This window comes from Rutidosis leptorrhynchoides, chromosome 11 (genome assembly GCF_046630445.1).
Source record: "Rutidosis leptorrhynchoides isolate AG116_Rl617_1_P2 chromosome 11, CSIRO_AGI_Rlap_v1, whole genome shotgun sequence".
NCBI lineage: Eukaryota > Viridiplantae > Streptophyta > Magnoliopsida > Asterales > Asteraceae > Rutidosis > Rutidosis leptorrhynchoides.
Window position 1 is genome coordinate 80,824,482 of NC_092343.1, and position 19,254 is coordinate 80,843,735.

At 34.3% G+C, this 19,254-nt stretch overlaps 1 protein-coding gene across 1 annotated transcript; it reads right to left on the bottom strand.

Moving 5' to 3' along the window:
* Positions 1-7,570: 7,570 nt before the first annotated feature.
* On the bottom strand, positions 7,571-13,269 carry LOC139876558 (dol-P-Man:Man(5)GlcNAc(2)-PP-Dol alpha-1,3-mannosyltransferase). The gene is made up of 13 exons (XM_071863895.1): positions 13,077-13,269; positions 12,937-12,971; positions 11,831-11,968; positions 11,680-11,748; positions 11,441-11,598; positions 11,286-11,352; positions 11,118-11,171; positions 10,592-10,680; positions 10,379-10,495; positions 10,165-10,298; positions 8,708-8,786; positions 7,901-7,957; positions 7,571-7,797 (listed from the first exon to the last, which is right to left on the bottom strand). The coding sequence occupies exons 1-13, from the start codon at positions 13,228-13,230 to the stop codon at positions 7,617-7,619; spliced, it is 1,332 nt and encodes a 443-aa protein (XP_071719996.1). The 5' UTR covers positions 13,231-13,269; the 3' UTR covers positions 7,571-7,616.
* Positions 13,270-19,254: the final 5,985 nt, after the last annotated feature.

The following is a 19,254-nucleotide window of genomic DNA, read 5'->3' on the forward strand; positions in this document are numbered from 1 at the left end:
CTAAACTCGGGATTTGAATTTTCTAATTCATTAGCCTTTCGTTTCTTTCCTAGTTCGAACTCGTCTTTTGTAATTTCCTGTATTTCTTCCTCGGGTTCACTTTCCTCCTCGGGTTCACTTTCCTCCTCGGGTTCACTTTCCTCCTCGGGTTCACTTTCCGGGTTCTCTATAGTCGGTTCATCCGGAATTTGTGAGTCTTCCCCAAAGATATTATTTTCGTCATCGGATAGGTTAATGACTGGAACACCATCTGAAGATTCTGGTTCGGAGTCGCTGAACGTGATGACAAGTTTTGTGCCCGACATCTATCACACAACAACTAACCCATTAGTACTACATAATATTTACATATAAATTTTAACCAACAATGATAAGCAATGGTTTTTAAATCAGACCCGGTCAAAGTCCAGACTTACTAATGTATCCTAACGACTTATCAGTTAGACACACTAATGCAAACCTGGTTCGCTAAGACCACCGCTCTGATACCACATGTCATAACCCGTCCTTAACCATAAGAACGTGTTAGATAACGTATGATTTCATTGCGAGGTATTGACCTCTATATGCGACATTTTTAAAAGAGAAACTGCATATATTATACATTACAAACCATAACCATTATTTTTGTTACAAACTTTAGACAATAAAAAGATGATTATCGTTTAGCGATAATCTTCGACTTACAAACTTTACATATAATGATAACAACACGATTTCGAGCATATTTTACAACACAAATCCTTGGGTATGCAGTTTTATTTTTGACACAAATATGCGTACGCAAGATCCTGCTCAAATTCAACATAATGCAGCGGAAGCTTTAGTAATCACCTGAGAATAGACATGTTTTAAAAGGTCAACATAAAGTTGGTGAGATATAGGTTTAATGCCGGCAGCAATATATATATATAGACCACAAGATTTCGTATATAAACAGTTTAATAAAAATATTCTAAGTGGTTGAGCACTTGGTAACCATACTTAACATTTAATCACGTCGCATATTCCCTTTATTATGAAATCTTACTACACCGTACCAAGTGTAGTCACGAAACGAAGTACTGTGCAACCGTTGAATACTGGTCGTCCAGTCCGGTTGGGGTTGTCAGGCCCGATAGATCTATCAACAGGATTCGCGTTTACAATACCGCTGTAAATAACAGTTACCAAGCTACAGGGAAGTATGCCAGTGGTACAACTCAACGTAGAATATATTTTTCAGTTACTTGTGTCCATAACGTAAAACATAAAATACATGTATTCTCATCCCGAAATATTTAGAGTTTAAAAGTGGGACTATATACTCACTTTCGTCTTGAAGATATATATATAATTTGACTTGGTCTCCGGTTGATATCACGAACCTATCCATATATAATATATCAATACCTTTTCTTTTTAAACAAACGTCACATATATATACTTGTTATACTTTTAATACTTTGAATAATTCCTTAGTCCGTAGTTAGCAGTTCGTTGTTAGTAATTCAATTTTAATGGTTCATTTTTAGATGTTTAATATACCCGCAATGAAATAAATAAAACCCCCAACGAAATAAATAAAACCCCATCGTATATGTATTGGTCGAGATTAATCTTGACCCACGGTACCGGTGTTGTCAAATGACGTGTTGCGTACATAAAGTACCGGTGTTGTCAAATGACGTGTTGCGTACAATCATGGGATCTTATGATTAATCTTCTCGTGTTGTTTACGGGTGATCCTGAACCATATAAAATTGAATTATAAGTACATATATATAAAATATCATGTTAACTTAAAAAGATGTGATTTATTTAATTTTTCCCAATTATTTTCGTGGCTAAACTAGTCTTGGATATCCGATTTTGTTTCGGTCATAGTTTCTTCGTTACAACTCCGTTTTCGTTGATTCAACTTGCCATCTCCTTGGATCGAGTCCCTCTTTAAGACTATGAACTGTAAATACCTTAGTTTGTATTCAAAATCACACAGCATAGGTCAAACTTTAGTGAAACTTATGAAGTTAATCATTTTCCATCATGTAAACAACCTTAAATGATTATTTTTCTAAAAATACTTATACTTTGAGTTAAATCATGAAATTTTTATGTGTTATCATATTCATAGTAAAAATCATTTTTCCAGAAAATAAACCTCCAATTCAAAGTTTAAGATGGTTTTTAATTATCCAACCCAAAACAGCCCCCGGTGGCACTCCGACGTCGTAAAAACAGTTTTTAATATAATCTTTGAAAAACCAAGTTATACCTTGTTAAATTAGCATATATTTAAGTTATATTACAGGTCTTGGAGTATTTTAAAAGTTAAGTTAGAAGGATCTATTTAGTTTGCAAACAAGTTTGAAAACATTCAAACTATGTTCTTGTTGTTAAAATTTTATACCACAAAATAAGATAGCTATATATATATGATTCGAATAAGGTTATGAACATAGATTCTACCTCAAGTTCCTTGGACAAGGTTGTTGTAAAAGAGGAGTAAGAACCTAAAACCAAAAGGGTGATGGAAGTGGATGAAAGATTGGAAGTAAGTTGGTGTTCTTGGAAGGATTTCTTGAAGTGTTTTTGTAAGGTTTTCTTATGAGGTTTAAGTGTTGTTTTTGAAGCTAAATGATGGGGAAAATGCTTGGAGATGATCAAGTATGAAGTTAAGAGTATTTTGAGAGAGAAATGGAAGTGTAAGTATGAGAAAATGGGGTGAAGAAATGGTGTGCATGCATAAAAACGTTTTTAGGTTATAAAGGAAAAAAAAGATACCTAACTTTGTTTTCTTGCTAAATAATTCATGCTACTTGACAAATGGTTGGTTCCACATGTTTCTTAATCATTTAAGGCTGCTAAGGAGCAGATTTTTATTGGTATATATCAATAGTAAATACATCTAGAAGCTGCGTATGATACGGGTACATATACCCTAGGTATACGTATAGAAATCTTTGAGAAAACGGAACGAGGACTCAAATATAGTTATCCTTTGTAAATATACTTATATTGTTTTATGTATTTAAGTCTTTAAAAGTGATTAAATACATTACTTATACGATATATGTATAAACATTATAGGTCATAAGTATTTAAGTCAAATAACGTTACGTATGGTTATCGTTTTGAAAACTTAAGTTAGTAGTTTCAAAATATACTTATAACTTATTGTTATTAATACAAAATGAGATATTAAAACATCCTTAAATCATGTTAAATATGTATATATACATATATATACACAAACGTATAATTATCATATATTGTATAGTTCGTGATATCATCGGTCAAACTAGACGGTCAAACGTTGTGTAAAACTCATTTCAAAAACATAAGTCTCAACAATTTGGATTGCTTATCATGTTGGTAAGGTTTAATTTATGTAAATATTAATCTTATAAGTATAGAATGATCGAAAAAGTGCGGGTCGTTACAACAGGTAGTGGAAGTGGAAAGTAAGCCCTGTGGGATACTATCCTGCTCATTTTTTCCTTTTTGTTTCTTCATTTTGGCTTTACACGTCTCCGGGACCATTGAATTGCTCGATTTAGGGGTAATTGAGGCTTCATCGGTTAAATTCATTCTTGTAATTGGGCTAAAGCTTCGCATCTCATGAGGTGTAGCGATCGAAATCGGTTTCGGTTTAGAGGTTGGAGTAATACTTTGTTTGGGATTTGAGGGAATTGGGGTGGGAGATGTGTTAATCGTATTTTCAGCTGGAGAATCAGGTTTATTTGGGGAAGGGTGGGTTAGCATTTTTCCAGGCGATTTTGACGGTAGATTGGGCTTGCTTGAAGTAGGCTGATTATGTGGGCTAATCGTATTGGGCTCAACAGGTAAAGTTAAGGATTGGTTATTGGCTAGGTTAGTAGAAGGGATGGACTTGTCAGGGTGAGTATGTTGTTTTGGGCTCATCGAATTGGGCTTGGCAGAGGTGGAAGGGATTCTTGGGCTGAAAAGGTTATTGTTGGGTTTAATCGTTGGGCTGGCTAACAGTGTTTTAGGGTTAGAGTTTCCTTTACTTTTTATTTGATTTTCCAAGACAAAATCCACATCTTCTACCCCACCAATATCACGCATTGTCTGCGCCGAATTTTGGGGAGTTTCATCGACATATTCATTGTCCTCGGGCCCCACATCATGATTATGATTACCGTTGCAATTAATTTTATCTTCGATTCCCATGCACGACTCCTGATCTGCTACTTTGCCTTCCACGCCATTTTTGCTACTGCCGGATTTTTCACCGGAAAATGTATCATCTTCAAACCGTTCATTCAGGTCTTTTAAGGGGTATTCATCATCTGAGCTAAAAGTATCGTCTTCCTCGTCAGAATCATAGTCTACACCTTCGTTTGTGGGTTTACAACCTTCTTTTTCCTTGATGCCTTCATTCACTTTCGCATATGCCGGACTATCTGACTCTCCCATCTCCCAAGCAAAACTGGAATCCTTTTGAAAATTCACCTCCACTGTATTATCTGGATTTTCAGTGACATAGACGTGTACCACACTTTTTTTGTGCTTAAGCATAACTACTTCATTAATGACTTTTGAAACCCCACACTTGACTAAAACTTTGCCCATAGTGAGGTTTTGATGTTGGTTTTCCAGAATCTCGCAATTTTCCATCTCCATAATGCTACCCCACCAGTGTGCAATTGATTTAAACGTGTAAGGATTCCAACAAGATACCGGAACCCCCCTGATATTTAACCACACCAGTCTTCCTGAGTTCCAGCAATTATCTTCCCAAAACCTAATATTTTTTAACCAATTCTGGATTGGATGACTTGGATTTGATAGGATATTTCTAGCCGTCGCTGGAGAATCAAGGATGACCATAAGCTGTAGGCCACCAAGATATTTTAAATTGAAGTTGGTAAGTCCCTCTAGTTTGCACAGTTTTTCTGCCTTCTCTAGCATCTCGTGATGTATCACATCCCCTATAATGGCTGCTTTCGGAATCGAGTCATTTGACTTATCATTTTCAACTTCTACAAGCATTGGACCTCCCCAAGTTTTCTGGTTGCTTTTTGGACTGTGGTTGCTCTTATCTTGATCTCTCTTTTGGTTTAACTGGCTTCTTAGATCTCCTTCGGTATTCCTCTTACTGGATAATCGCTGTCTTAAGTCTTCCACCGTAGCATCCCTAAAACTCCTCCCATCTCTTACACTCCCAGCATTGTTGTGGTTGAAGTTGAAATTGTAATTATTTTGCGTGCCATCACCCTTCTCGTATTTTCCTTCATGAGTTGGTTTGTTGTTTCTTGCATAAGCTTTAAAAATTTTGATCAGCCTCTCGTCGAACTTGATATTTTCGAGTGATTTCAGCAACCTAGAGCCATCATCCACGTCCCCAAAACGCACAAAGGCGAACTTCAAGCCATTTTTAAGCCTGTTTCTAGCCAAGTAGACATCACGAACGGAGCCATATTTCTTGAAAAGCTTCCAAAAATCTGTGACAACCCAATTATCCGGAAAGTTGAAAAACATATACGAAGTTAGCCGAGTGCCGTAGAATCTCCTATAGTCGTTCCTAGAGTCGCCGTTGTGATTCCATCGAGTTCTTCCTTTGCCCGCCGTTCTCTCTCTCTCTTGGTAGTTTCTCTCTCCTACTCTCTCTCTCATAATCATTCTTTCCTTTCTTGGTACATCCAGATATTTGTTTAATTAGAGTTTTCTTCCCCATTTGTTATCGCCCGATAGTTCTCAAGGTTTCAGGCGATTCTCTGCTTTTCACATTCTCTAACTTCCACACACAACAACTCATCTCCACAATCGCGTCCCCGTCACCGGCACATCCACATTCCGATATACTGTAAGTCATTTCCAACTATTTTTCAGATATAGTCATTTCCAACTATTTTTCCGTACACACTATGTAGGTTTGAACTTGAGAACTGTAGTGAGTTAAATTGTTGATAACATCAATTCTATAAGTTTTCACAATTTTAACTAACAGAACTCCTATTTAAATAAGGGAAATTGGCAAAAATATAATTTTTTCAAAGTCTTTAAACAATATACATTTTTTTCAAAAAAAAAAATTAGCAATATACATCATTAGGTCAACCATCATTTTGATAGACCACATGTACAAAGTGGTCGACTACACATTTTTGCCTGTAGTCGACCAACTGGTGGTCAACCAGTTCACAACGATGGTTGACTACATAATCTACCAAACATTAAAGAGAAGTTGGTCGACCACTTCAATAGGATGGTCGACTACATAGTCTATCAAGGAATTGGTCGACCACTTTAAAATAATTGTTGACTACGCAGTCTACCAAACATAAAAAGGAGTTGGTCGACCACTTTAATAATGATGGTTAACCACTTCAATAGTTATGGTTGACTACATGTTTTGAAAGTTGGTCGGCCACTTCACAGTGAGGAGTTGGTCGACCACTTCAAAAAGGAGAACTACATTCGAAAAACTAGAGACAGTTTCCTTGACATCAATGATAAACGGCGATTTTGAAAGTGGGTCAGCTAAATGGTTTTCTTATGATGATCTCATTTTGGCTACGAACAACTTTTATGATGATTGAAAGTTGGGTGAAGGAGGATTCGGGTGTGTTTAGAAGGGTTTCTTACCATTAAGAGCGGAAACAATGTGTAGTCGACCATCACTATTGAAGTGGTCGACCAACTCCTCTTTAATGTTTAGTAGATCCTTGTGAAGTGGTCGACCAACTCCTTTTTGATGTTTGATAGACTATGTAGTCGATCATCCGATTGAAGTGGTCAACCAACTCCTCTTTGATGTTTGGTAGACTATGTAGTCAACCATCATTGTAAAGTGGTCTACCAAAATGATGGTTGACCCAATAGTGTATATCGTCATTTTTTTGAAAAAAAAATGTATATTATTTGAAGGCTTTGAAAAAAAAGTACCCTATCCGTCCCATTCTGATAGTCCAATTTTCCTTTTTGAGTTGTCCCAAAATAATACTCCGTGGTTAACTTTTATAAATAGATAAGAATGATAATGTAAATTTCCTTTATGCTCTAAACTTTTGCATATAAGACAAAAATATATGTAAAAAGTAAAGTATAAAACTGTAAAGTAATGAAAAAGTACATGTGACATCCATTTTTTTTTAGTATATTTTTTTTGTACGTGGAGGGAGAAAAGGAGTATATATTTCTACCAATTTCCCTTTAAATAATTCAAAAAGTCCAAACATCTTTATAACTCAAAAAACTACTACAAATTTCACTAGTCTTGAGCACCTCCTAACGCCTATAAAAGATTTATACTTTCAAATATATTTCTGCCTTATAAAGAACGTGTTACAAACCTTCACAGGTCAGAAATTAATAGATCTAGATCATACACATTAAAAACTACAGAAACATAAAATAAAATCGGGTAGCAGAAAATTACTTTCGTTTTCTGAATATTGTCCAACTATTCGTACCCTTAATTTTCGTCATCCAATCAACGATCAGGATTGGGTCAAGATGGGGACCATAACATAAACACAACAAACATCTAGTGTTCACTAGGTAACACATACAACAGTCCCAACTTTTTAACTATCACTATAATGTCTAAAAGTAATATTTTAAAAAAAAAACATGAGCCCTATGGAATTATCTTCCATCAAAAAGAACAATTAGCTCTGTAATTTAGCCTTCTTCCCGGTTTGCGATTTGTCATTTTCATAAGGGTACTCGGGTGGGGCCGTCCACAGACCCCATAAGATGATTAGGTGTAAACAAAGAAGCGCGATGGAGGAGTAAAATGTAGAGGGAAAAACGTTCCAACAAAACTCGACCCCTGCAAACAACAGCAGCCTGCAAAACCACATCAATATAAAGCAAAAAATGTCAATGTGTTCTAGATGAGGATGTATTGACTGAACGAAAGTTTGTAAATTTTAATAGTTGTTTAAGTTACCGGACTATCGTAGGAAAAGGTGTTCTCCATAAAAGATATGGTAAGCTACAGAAATACCTGCATAAAATAACGACATTAATTCGTTGTAACACCCAATCATTATTACATGAATACAATTTCATTTGAATACACTTTGGAACTGGGATGAATATCAACCCATTTGACCAACTTGACCCGCTTGACTCTCATTTCGTTGTGATGGGTTTGAACAGTGTTGCAGAACTCAGGAGTCGGCGAGTACTCGGCAATAAAATTCTCCCGATTACTCGGTCCAATTACTCAGATGAATCGGTCAAAACTCGGGGAGTACTCAGGATTACTTGACAATTCGGTAGACAATGGTTGAAATTGATCAAAATCAGTCAAAGTCAAACTTGGTCAACATCCAAGTATTCCTTGAGTACTCCCCGAGTTGCCGAGTACTCCTAAAATTTCCCGACCGAGTACTCCCGGGTAGTGAGTTTTGCAGCCTTGCTTTAGCTGTACCCATTTAAGCCGTTAGAGAAACCTGAAACTATCTATTCATATGTAATTGGGTCAAAATCACAACCTCTAACTAAATATAGTCGTTTTGCACCATTATATATTATATGCCAGTTGGCACAAACCAACAAACACAACACCCGCAGTTGCCAGGCGCCAATTCAAAGTTCAAACTATGTAACACCTACTAAGTTTATTTGTAGCACACATCATTAGCGGTTGGTTATAATTAGATTTTATGTAATTTTGGTTTAAGAAACTAACATGTACCGGACTTTACGCTAATTGATAACAACATAATGAAGCGAAAATAGAGAAACTTACCAGGAGTAGAACTGGTAGTGCAAAGACCGAGCACATACAATGCCAATAAAATTACCAGTAAACATGGTGGTAACAATATCTGAATAATTAATCAAACGAATAATATTAAAATACTTCTACAAATGATACCATGGTATAAATTAGGGTGTTAATTATTTGGTTTCAAGCCAATTGAATGAAAACCAAAAAACTCAAACCGAATTTGATTTCGGTTTTTGGTTCGGTTTTCAAATTTGAATTATGTTTTCGGTTCGGTTTTTAAATTTCAATTCAGTTTTCGTTTAAATTTTTTGAATTCGGTTTTCGTTTAAGCTTTTTGAATTCGGTTCAACCGAATTCAAAACTGAATTGAACTAATAATATATAAAATTGTTTATTTATATATATATATATATATATATATATATATATATATATATATATATATATATATATATATATATATATATATATATATATATATATATATATATATATAGTAGAGGGATCAAATGAGAACATTTTAGAATGAGAACTCTGAGAACTAAGGTAGTCGAGCAAAAATTTGGACGCGGCCGAACAAAAATTGTTCTAGTCGAACAATTTTAATTTTTTGTCTTTTAGATGCATCGTTTCTTGGTTCTACATTTTATGTAGAACATGATGTAGAACATGTTGTTCTACACTTGTTTTACATCAATTTTCATCAAATTAAGTTAGGGTTTAGATTTAGGGTTTAGATTTTAGGGTTTAGGGTTTAGATTTTAGGGTTTAGGGGTTTAGATTTAGGGTTTAGAATGAGTTTTTTACACGAACGGTTTAGAGTTTAGGGTTGAGGGTTTACGGACCCTCAACCCTCAACCCTCAACCCTAAACCCTAAACTCTAAATCGGGCTAAATCAAAAAAAAAAGTTGATTTTGATGCAGAACGTGTGAAATTCGAACAAAAATGGTGAAATTCGAACTAATTTGGAGAAATTTGAACTTATTAATGTTCTACAAAATTATAATTAGAAGAAAATCAGGTCCAATTTGAAAAAAAAATGAAAATTTGAACATGTTCTACATCTTTCTATTCTACATTTTTCTGTTCTACATGCATGTTCTACATTTTCACTAGCCAAAAAATTGCTCGACCATGAAACTTTTTGTTCGGCCGCGTACTTTTTTGCTCGACTATGAGTTCTCAGGTTCTCACAAGATTGGAGTTCTCAGGGATCCCTTCCCTATATATATATATATATATATATATATATATATATATATATATATATATAGCTGAAAAAACGATTTTAGAATCAAAAATCAAATTTAAAATCGGTTCGGTTTCTATTTTATTCGGTTTCAGTTTCTATTTTGAAACTGAATTCGGTTTCAGTTTTCGGTTTTGCCTCCAAATATTCAAAACCGAATAAACCGAGGAAACCGAAACCGAACCTATGAACACCGTCTATATATTTAAGAGAGGATCCACCTACGCTCTTTTTTGAGAAGCTTAAATGCGGAGCTAGATTTGTAACTTCTATTAATAGGGAATGAACTGATAAGGCTCGTTTTAAGCTGCATTTGAATGAATCTTGAACGTAAGAAAGAGACCAATCCTCCTTCATGCCTGTAAATGTTAACACAATTAATACTGATTTATATCTTCATTTTTTCGTTCTGGCTAATTGCATAAGGTCTTATACTTACTTGCACCATCTATAATGAGCAAAAATCATAAGACAACTGAGATGAGCAACTAGCAAGATGAGAGCGAATTCCTTCGACACAAAAATTCGTTCAGGGACAAATTTGAAGTTGACAGACCTGAAATAATTCAAAAAGTCGTATACTTTATTAGCTAAAAATTAAACAAAATTCATATTGTTTGCAGAGTTTTATTACAAGGGCTTTGAAGATTACCAAAAATGGATAAACACACGTCCAAGATTAAAGGCGTTGGATAGATATTCAACTGGAAATGACCATATAAACGGTAGCCCCAATATAATCTGCAAAACGAACACCAAAAGATGGTTAAAAGAAAACGTACTAAGCCAGCCTGTGGTTGCAACATAACTCATATGATCATGTAAATTCGGTAGTCGCAGTTCAATCTGGGTGAACCATCTCTAATGGCTCAAATGATAGAATCCCTATTTTAATGCATACAACCTCCTGAATCATTTTAGGTGACAAAAATGTAGATTAATATTGTTATTATATCATTTTTGTAATTGTAGTCAACAATTTATATATATTAAAAGGACTATAAAGTTGGATAAAGTGTTTGGGTCAAACCAACACGAACCGGCCCACATTAAAATTACCTTTTTGGGCACAATCCCATCTTGACCCATTACCCGATTGCCCATTTTGTGTCCTATACGTAGTTGAAGAGTACAAATGGTAAACATAACAAACAAATGACAGATAAAAAAGTAAGCACCTGAACTAACGCTGCACCTGTTAAAGCAGATATCACCCCAACAATGTCCATAGCCTGTATTGAAAGTGATACACTGAAACAGATAAATGGTAGGTTGAGTAAACGACTAACCGTACGTTGGATTCAGACACAAACCTGATAATCGTTCGATGTAAATTTTCAGTTTACCTTAAGCATTAGAAGAAGCAAAGGTGGAGCATATAGAAGCACATTCATCTTCACTGAAACAGCTACACTGCAAATGAAAAGTAATATATTTGTAAAGAAGTTTTAAAAAGTAATTTTTTTACAAGTATATCGTGATGGCAACAAATTAACAAAACCTGAAAATAATCAAGCTAAGATGCCATTTCTGGTAAAGAAGTGGAAGCAAAGAAGCATGGAATATAGTCATAGCGAAACAGTCGTTAAACAAACGAAGCACAAAGATCGAATGCAATCTTTTAGATAAAGAAAGCAAAGTGAGGGCCCACCAAGGTATCTGCAAAAAATAGGAGTAACTTAAACTTTTAACATGTCATTAAATTGAGTGTTTGTGGGTCAGCGATTTGTATGTTCATACCACATCAGTCTTCACATAAATAAATAGCATAATTCCAAGATTCACAATGTAGAGAAAGCCAAATATAATCTGCAATAACAAGCAAAATCATCAGTTACTAACAAATTATAAGATTGTTAAAATTAGTACCAAATGCAAGAAAAAACATCACTTGTGCAGGAAAAACTTGGCCGCCTGTAACGTATTGTATAGCGGAGTATATGTAAAGAAAACCGGCTGGGTAAACCAACGGTCCTGTATCTCCTTTCAGATTATTGTAATCTCGTTCTCCTTCAATAAATCCATCAACCTGTTTCGTCACACGTACCATTTATTATAAACTCCCAATTGCTTTTGAGGAAAGAAATAATTAGTGAAAAAAAAAATGAAGAAATGGATCAAACTTCAACAATCGTTACTTCCAAAATACAAAAAAGATACACACTTCATTCAACTTTATCAATTGAAATTAACAAAACCTGCATCACTTGGTATATAAATGGTGTTTGGATGTTCGTGGAAAGTAAGTATTATTAAAAAAAAAACTTGTCAATATTCACAATCGGCCTAATTAGAAGTCTATGTAAATTTACTTAACTACCAGGATGGACAGATCCCTAATGTAGTAAACATGGTTTTTCATTTTTTTAACAGAGGTAATTGGAGCAAAATGTAAAGAATTTTCACCCATTTGTTAACGTATGTAAATTTGCAATGAACTTCCTTTTTAACCTTTCGATGTAACCAAATTTTATTAAGTCACGAATTAACTATGTACATAATTAACCTAAATGTCTATAACAGATAGAATGGTAACCCGCATACTGTCACGTCATTAAACAGTTAGTGCCATGTCACCATTTCATCTTATATACAAACATTGGTAACAGAACAAATACTTGGGAAAACTTAATAAACATGTATCTAATTTGACATAACACAAATTACCTATTAGCAAACCAAACTCTCAATCCTTTTGACTTGTAAACATGTAACGCCATAACGCCCTATGTTATTAAACCTTCGACATGGTGTCGGTTTTAATGAAGTAGAAAATTCATTTCAAATATTATAAATTTACTGTCACCTAATACACATAATTGCAAGGACTTGAAAGTTTTGTACATTAACAGGTAAGTCTGAAAATTCAATACATACAATAGCACTTTGTGTCAATATTGATGAAATTTAATGGGGGTAATTTGGGCATTAGGCAAATGTAATCAAAATGAAAATGCAGCTAATTTAATAAAAGAGCTTACTAAAATTCAATCTCACCTGTGACATGTAAGCATCCCAATCAATTTTTGTATCTATAATTGATCAAATCACATGTGTTACAAATTATTAATTATAATCAACTTAATTAATTACCAGTATCAAATGAGTTTGTGATCTAATAAAATAAAAATACTTACAAGGAACATAGGCGATGATGAGTGCTGTAAGAACAGCATCAGCTAGAAGCAGAGCAAAAGCAAAGGGAATTTTAGGGTTTTTGTAAAGATTTTGGATTAAAGTTTTTGACTTTTTATTTGGGGTTTTCCGTTTTGGTACGGCGGCGATCGCCATTGATTGTCGGAAGAAAGATCCGGGATTCTGCTGGGAGGTTGAGTTGATCGAAAGGGATAGGGAAGTAATTTGAGCTAATTACATTTATAGTCCCTTTGGTAATGTTAAATTTGCATATTTTGTGTTTTAATACATTCTTTTGCACTAATCATACCTTCATTTTCGTTTAAAATTACAACAATACTCAATCCACGAAAGTGAGGTATGAGTTTGAGAAATGATTCAACGTTACATATCAATCGTTCAAAATTGAGTGCATTTGTTTGTATACTCTTAGACTAAATCTAACGCAGCGTCACTTTTCCTCCGTCATCCCACTTGGCAACGTGTTTGACGCCCCTAACGCGGCGTCAATCGGATATTTGACAGAAGTGTTAAATTTGTTTCAGCCAATCAGATTTCGCCACATATTTTTATATATTATTAATTAATATATTTTATACCCAACTACCAATAATATTTTACCACATCACCCATTCACAAATTTAATCCTCAAATTTGACACTCTCCTTTATTTAACTTCATCTCTTGACCTTGTCATATCACCAAAAAGTACATCACTTGCCTTTAACGTCACCGCCACGGTTAGAAACAGTCTTAAGGCATGATACAAAATGAAATACAAACGTGTATTGAATATTGGAGTTATCTCTTTAACCATTAAATACCTTGTATTTCTTTTAAATCTTGTGTTGTAGCTCATGTGGTGATAGTATGCCTCTTCTAGCGAGAAGTCAGTAGTTCGACTCCCGTGGGATGCAACATTGCACACAAGGTTTCCCCTTTAGACTTTAATTTCACCCACGGGGTGTCTTCCGTACATCGCGTTGCGGGAACAATGGGGGAGGGGGTTTTGCCGCCCATGCCGTCAGATTGGGTCGGGTTTACTCTTGTGCAGCAATTGGGGGTGTGATATCCAAAACATTAAACAAATAAGTTTATTATTTTATTTGTTCATGAAAAAAGTTTACTACAAGTATATATGTTCATTTAAAGTGATTATCAACCAAATGTTTGTCATTCAGGAACCCTTAATGACTTAAATTTTGAATCATTAAGATTTTAAATCATTCATCGTTTAATCGTTATGTTTTATCAAACGCGCCATTATTTTTACTTTCAAAAACAACTTCTTTTAATCCAACAAGAACGGTTCACAGTAAAAACGACGGATTATTACCCGCGCTTTGCGGCGGAGTCATCTTCGCCGTTTAACGGTCGGTTAATTGAACGTTTAAAAAAGGGTTAACAATCGGGTAATTAAATGGTAACAAAAGGAAGAACATAGGAAAGGAAGTAAAGGAAAGTTATAAAAAGAACTTTGTTGGGGGTTGTTTTTTTCGAATAACGATGGGTTACTTTAACATTTTAAAAAATGGTTAATGGTCGGTAATAAACGTTTAAAAAAAAGAATGAAAAAAGAAGTGGAGAAAATGAAGTAAAAAAGTTATAAAAAAAAGTATTAGAAAAAGGTTTTCAAAAAAGGAAAAAAAAGTTTTACCAAAATACCCCCCAAAATTGAGGGTATTTACGTTATCGCCATTGTGAATAGTGAATGTGCTCATGAAAGTTAGTATCATTTATATAATTATATAATTTATATAATAATAATTCTAATTATAATATAATTTCAACTCGGGAGACGATGGTTTTCAGGAGAACATTTATTTGCATTCTCATCTTTTTAGAAAGAACTGTTAAATGATCATGTAATCAGACACACGTAAGTAGCTTGACCACCTTACCCGTGATTAAAAACACAAATTGGGGACTGGAGATGAGATCTCGAGCTTTATCTTGTGTGTAGCTTTATCTTGTGTGTGTTAATACAAGTGACCAAACTTTTAATCGTAACCAAACTATTGAAACAACCCAACCCGTATTTCATACGATAACTTTTTTTTTTAAATAATACACATTTACGCGCCAATTAAATATGTAAACCATTCCACACGTTTCATTAAAACATACAACAAGTTTAGTGTTTACAAAAGGCACGAAGGCCATTAATAAAGGTGATACAAGTTTGACCTATCCAAAAACGATAGTTTTAATCCCAACAACACATCGAGCATGGTTTGGGGCTAAACTACCCAAAACGCTAGGCCAACTTCAAAAGCTCCAACTAAACATCATCAAAGGACACCTAATGCCCAACAACCCCTTTTCCCTTATCCGCACCTGCATCTAAAAAGATAAACAACGAGAGGGGTAAGCTAATGCTTAGTGAATGCAATAATTATACATGTTCATATATAACCTACTTATTTGCAAACACTTACACAACACCGCATACAAGCTAGCAATACGACAACCATGCAAACATCATGCATAAACTACTATCCACAATTCATAAGAAGCTAGCAACACCAATAGCATATAGTTCAATATTGAATATGTTAATACCAAATTCACACAACCATGGTTAACCAATAGTAAAAGGAATGGTACTCAAATTTCTCATCGGTGTTCATAACAACCGTTAGTGTACAACACATATATCACTAACCCTTGGACAACACATATCCGTTCATAAGATCGTTAGTGTACAACACATATATCACTAAATTGGACAACACATATCCATTCGTAAAACGTTAGCGTACAACACATATAACACTAACTTGGACAACACATATCCATTCGTAAAACGTTAGCGTACAACACATATAACACTAACTTGGACAACACATATCCATTCGTAAAACGTTAGTGTACAACACATATAACACTAACTTGGACAACACATATCCAATCATACAAATAAACACATTATATACGTACATGTATACTTATTCCACTCACCTTGACACAAGGATGATGATTGTGCACTTCCGAACTTCAAAGCAATGTACCTAATTCATTAAGTACACATTCAATTACACAACTAGTGGAATTAACCACAATGCTTACACTTGAGCATTTAATGACCCAAATTGCATTAAATGACTCAACTACACCACAACCGCCCATAAATGGCCAAGACTCATATTAAATCACTAAAGCTAATGAATTCAAGTCTACAAACTTCAACTAGCACAAACTTAGGGCATTTCATACCCATTTCACCCAATTAGGTCAACTAGTACTCATTTGACCCATTTTAACACTTACTCTTTTGAACTTAGTCAAACATGACCCATTTACAATTCTTTCAACCTTTAACAAGTGTTTTAATGCTTAACAACACAATCTAATACTTACAACCCCAAATCATAAGACCAAACCCTAGGTTATGGCCATTAGGGTTCATTTTCATAAATCTAACCCAAAACCCACCCATTTAACCTTCAATTGGGTCACACAAGCTCCATATGAGCCAAACCCTAGCTCAAACTTAAATAAACTCAAAACATAGAGTTAGAACTTACCGAGACTATCAAAGTGTAGCTAGAGACACGAGGAACAACTTTAACACTTGGGTTCGTGATGTGTGCAGCGGGGTGTACGAAATAGTATTAATTTAAATACGAAATACGATGAAATATTACACAAGTTTTAATTATTTATTTACAAAATGGATATACCTAAACCTTGCTATAACACTATAGGCAGTGTACCTAATCGTAGAGTAGTATAGTTTTTAGTAAGTCCGGTTCGTTCCACAGAGAGCGGGCTTATTGCACACTATATTTTTAAACAATTATATTTGTACAAAATATATTATATTGATAATATATAAAAGGGGGTTTACCGTTTAATGACTGGTTTGTCGATTTTATATTTTAAGTTACAATTAAAACCTAATGCAAAATATAAATAACGATAATTAAAGTAGCGAAAAATAAATGACAATAAATAAATGACGTTAAATAAAATAGCGAGTAAATAAAAGTACGATGAAATATGAAATAAAATATATTATACTTATTTAAACTTCCGTAACCATGACGGTTGACGTGTTGATTTTAATTTTATGCCCATGGGTTAATTGTCCTTTGTCCTGGATTATTTAATATGTCCGTCTTGTTTTTTTCCATAACAGTCCATCGGTCATAAATTTAAAGTGCGAGTGTCCTGGTCAAATTATCCTTATACCCGAAGTCAAATATTCTAACTAATTGGGGACTTAAACTGTAACAAGGTTTTAATACTTTGTTTAATAATTACACCAGGATATCGACTGCGTGTAACCCAAGGTTTTAATACTTTGTTATCAATTATGCCAAGTGTCCTTGTACATAATTTCACCCCTGTTTTAATAATTCCATAGACTATTAATCCATTCCCGTGTCCGGTTAAATGAACGATTATTCGTACATATAAATATCCCGCCCATCGTGTCCGATCGAGTGTATATGGTTATTTATAGGGACGTCCAATTGTAAATCTTTATATTAAAATTAACAAACTATCATTTAGTTAAACAAATATAAAGCCCATTAATAGCCCATAGTCTAATTTCCACAAGTGTCGTTCTTTTGTCCAAACCTCAATTAAGGTACAAAGCCCAATTACCCCGTCTTTAATATTTAGTCCAACATCATGATTACCTTGGCTCAAATAAGCATAATAATAACTTAAGTACGAGACATTAATTTAAAAAGGAGAACATAGCTTACATTGATTATTTATCGCGTAGTGTTACACGGACAGAGCTCCGACTTTAAAACCCGTAAAATAACCTTTACATAACCCAAACTAATCTAATATAAAACTACCCTATACTATATATATTATATATATATTTATTTATTTATTTATTACAGAGTATTATTATTATTATTTTTATATTTTTAAACTCGGAAGAATGCATGGCCTTTTATAGGCATTTCTGATTTTTGCAGCTCCGCGAGTCGTGGAGTTTTTGGCCTTCAAACTCCGCGAGTCGTGGAGTTTGATTTTTCAGCTCACAATTTTTTAGATCTTAGCTTGTCGACATAATTTATATATAAATATAAAATATAAATAATTAATATAATTATTTATATATTATATTATATTCTTGTGCATAGTAGACTTGTAATTTTTAGTCCGTTGCGTCGAGCGTTGAGAGTTGACTCATGTCCCGGTTCCGGATTTTCGAACGTCCTTTCGTATAATTTAATATCTTGTACTTTGCATTCCGCAACTTGTACTTTTGTCATTTTTAGACGTTTCTTATCAATAAATTGAACCACTTGGATTGTATCTTGTACATTTGAGCTTTTTGGTCATTTGCGTCTTCAAATCGTCGTTTTCGCCTTTTGTATTCGCACTTATTTAATATAAACGATTACAACTTAATATAGGACAATTACAACTAAATAATTTACATATTGGGAGGATATTCCTACTAAATATATGTTCATTTGGAGCACTATCAAATATCCCCACACTTGAACGTTGCTTGTCCTCAAGCAATACATAACTTGAAATAATATAATACATCACACGAATCACTTCTTTATTCTTCACACTTTGTACTTCAGTGATTTTGATATGGCGGTATAAATAATGATAGTAACGATAGAACCATGGTTAAAGGTGGGTGTGTCATCCACAGTTGCCTCGGGTTTAGGTCAACGACACTTGCAATCAAATAGCCGATTTACTTTCGGTTTCCAAAGCAAAGTGCACATTTGAAAGGCGGTTTACAGTCCCACATGACTATGAAAATTTAGATCCGTTAGGAAATTGGATCTTTATGAAAACATTTGATCTTTTGAAAATTCAATCTAGCTTTTACCCTAGACAAGTTTTCCGGAATAACCCTTCACCGGTGTTTGCAAAATGTTTTTGTGGGTTTCAGATTTGAAAATTTTAGCTCAAAACTTATGGTTTTGTGTCACCCACTTGCTAACCTTGTATTAGGAAAGCAACACGTCCAGTATACTTGCTCCGTATATTACCTTTCGGTAAACTACCGTCCGGTTGTAAAGGAAAGCGATGAACAAGCAACTGTTAAGGCAATGTCTAATGACATGCATTTGATTATGGTCCAAAAACGTGTCGGATGCTATTACTATCCTTTGTAGGAGCAATAGTAAAGATCATCCTATGATTTTTCGGTCTGGCACAAGGTCCTGTCTTCGACCATGCTAT

What these genes read in the sequence shown, in the direction of transcription:
- LOC139876558 (XM_071863895.1), bottom strand. Translation starts at nt 13,230, where the DNA reads ATGGCGATCGCCGCCGTACCAAAACGGAAAACCCCAAATAAAAAGTCA. An exon ending in TAAGCTTCTCAAAAAAGAGC is followed by an intron (nt 8,787 to 10,164) that starts GTAGGTGGATCC and finishes TTAATTATTCAG; the next exon opens with ATATTGTTACCACCATGTTT. An exon ending in CCTTTTCCTACGATAGTCCG is followed by an intron (nt 7,798 to 7,900) that starts GTAACTTAAACA and finishes GTGGTTTTGCAG; the next exon opens with GCTGCTGTTGTTTGCAGGGG.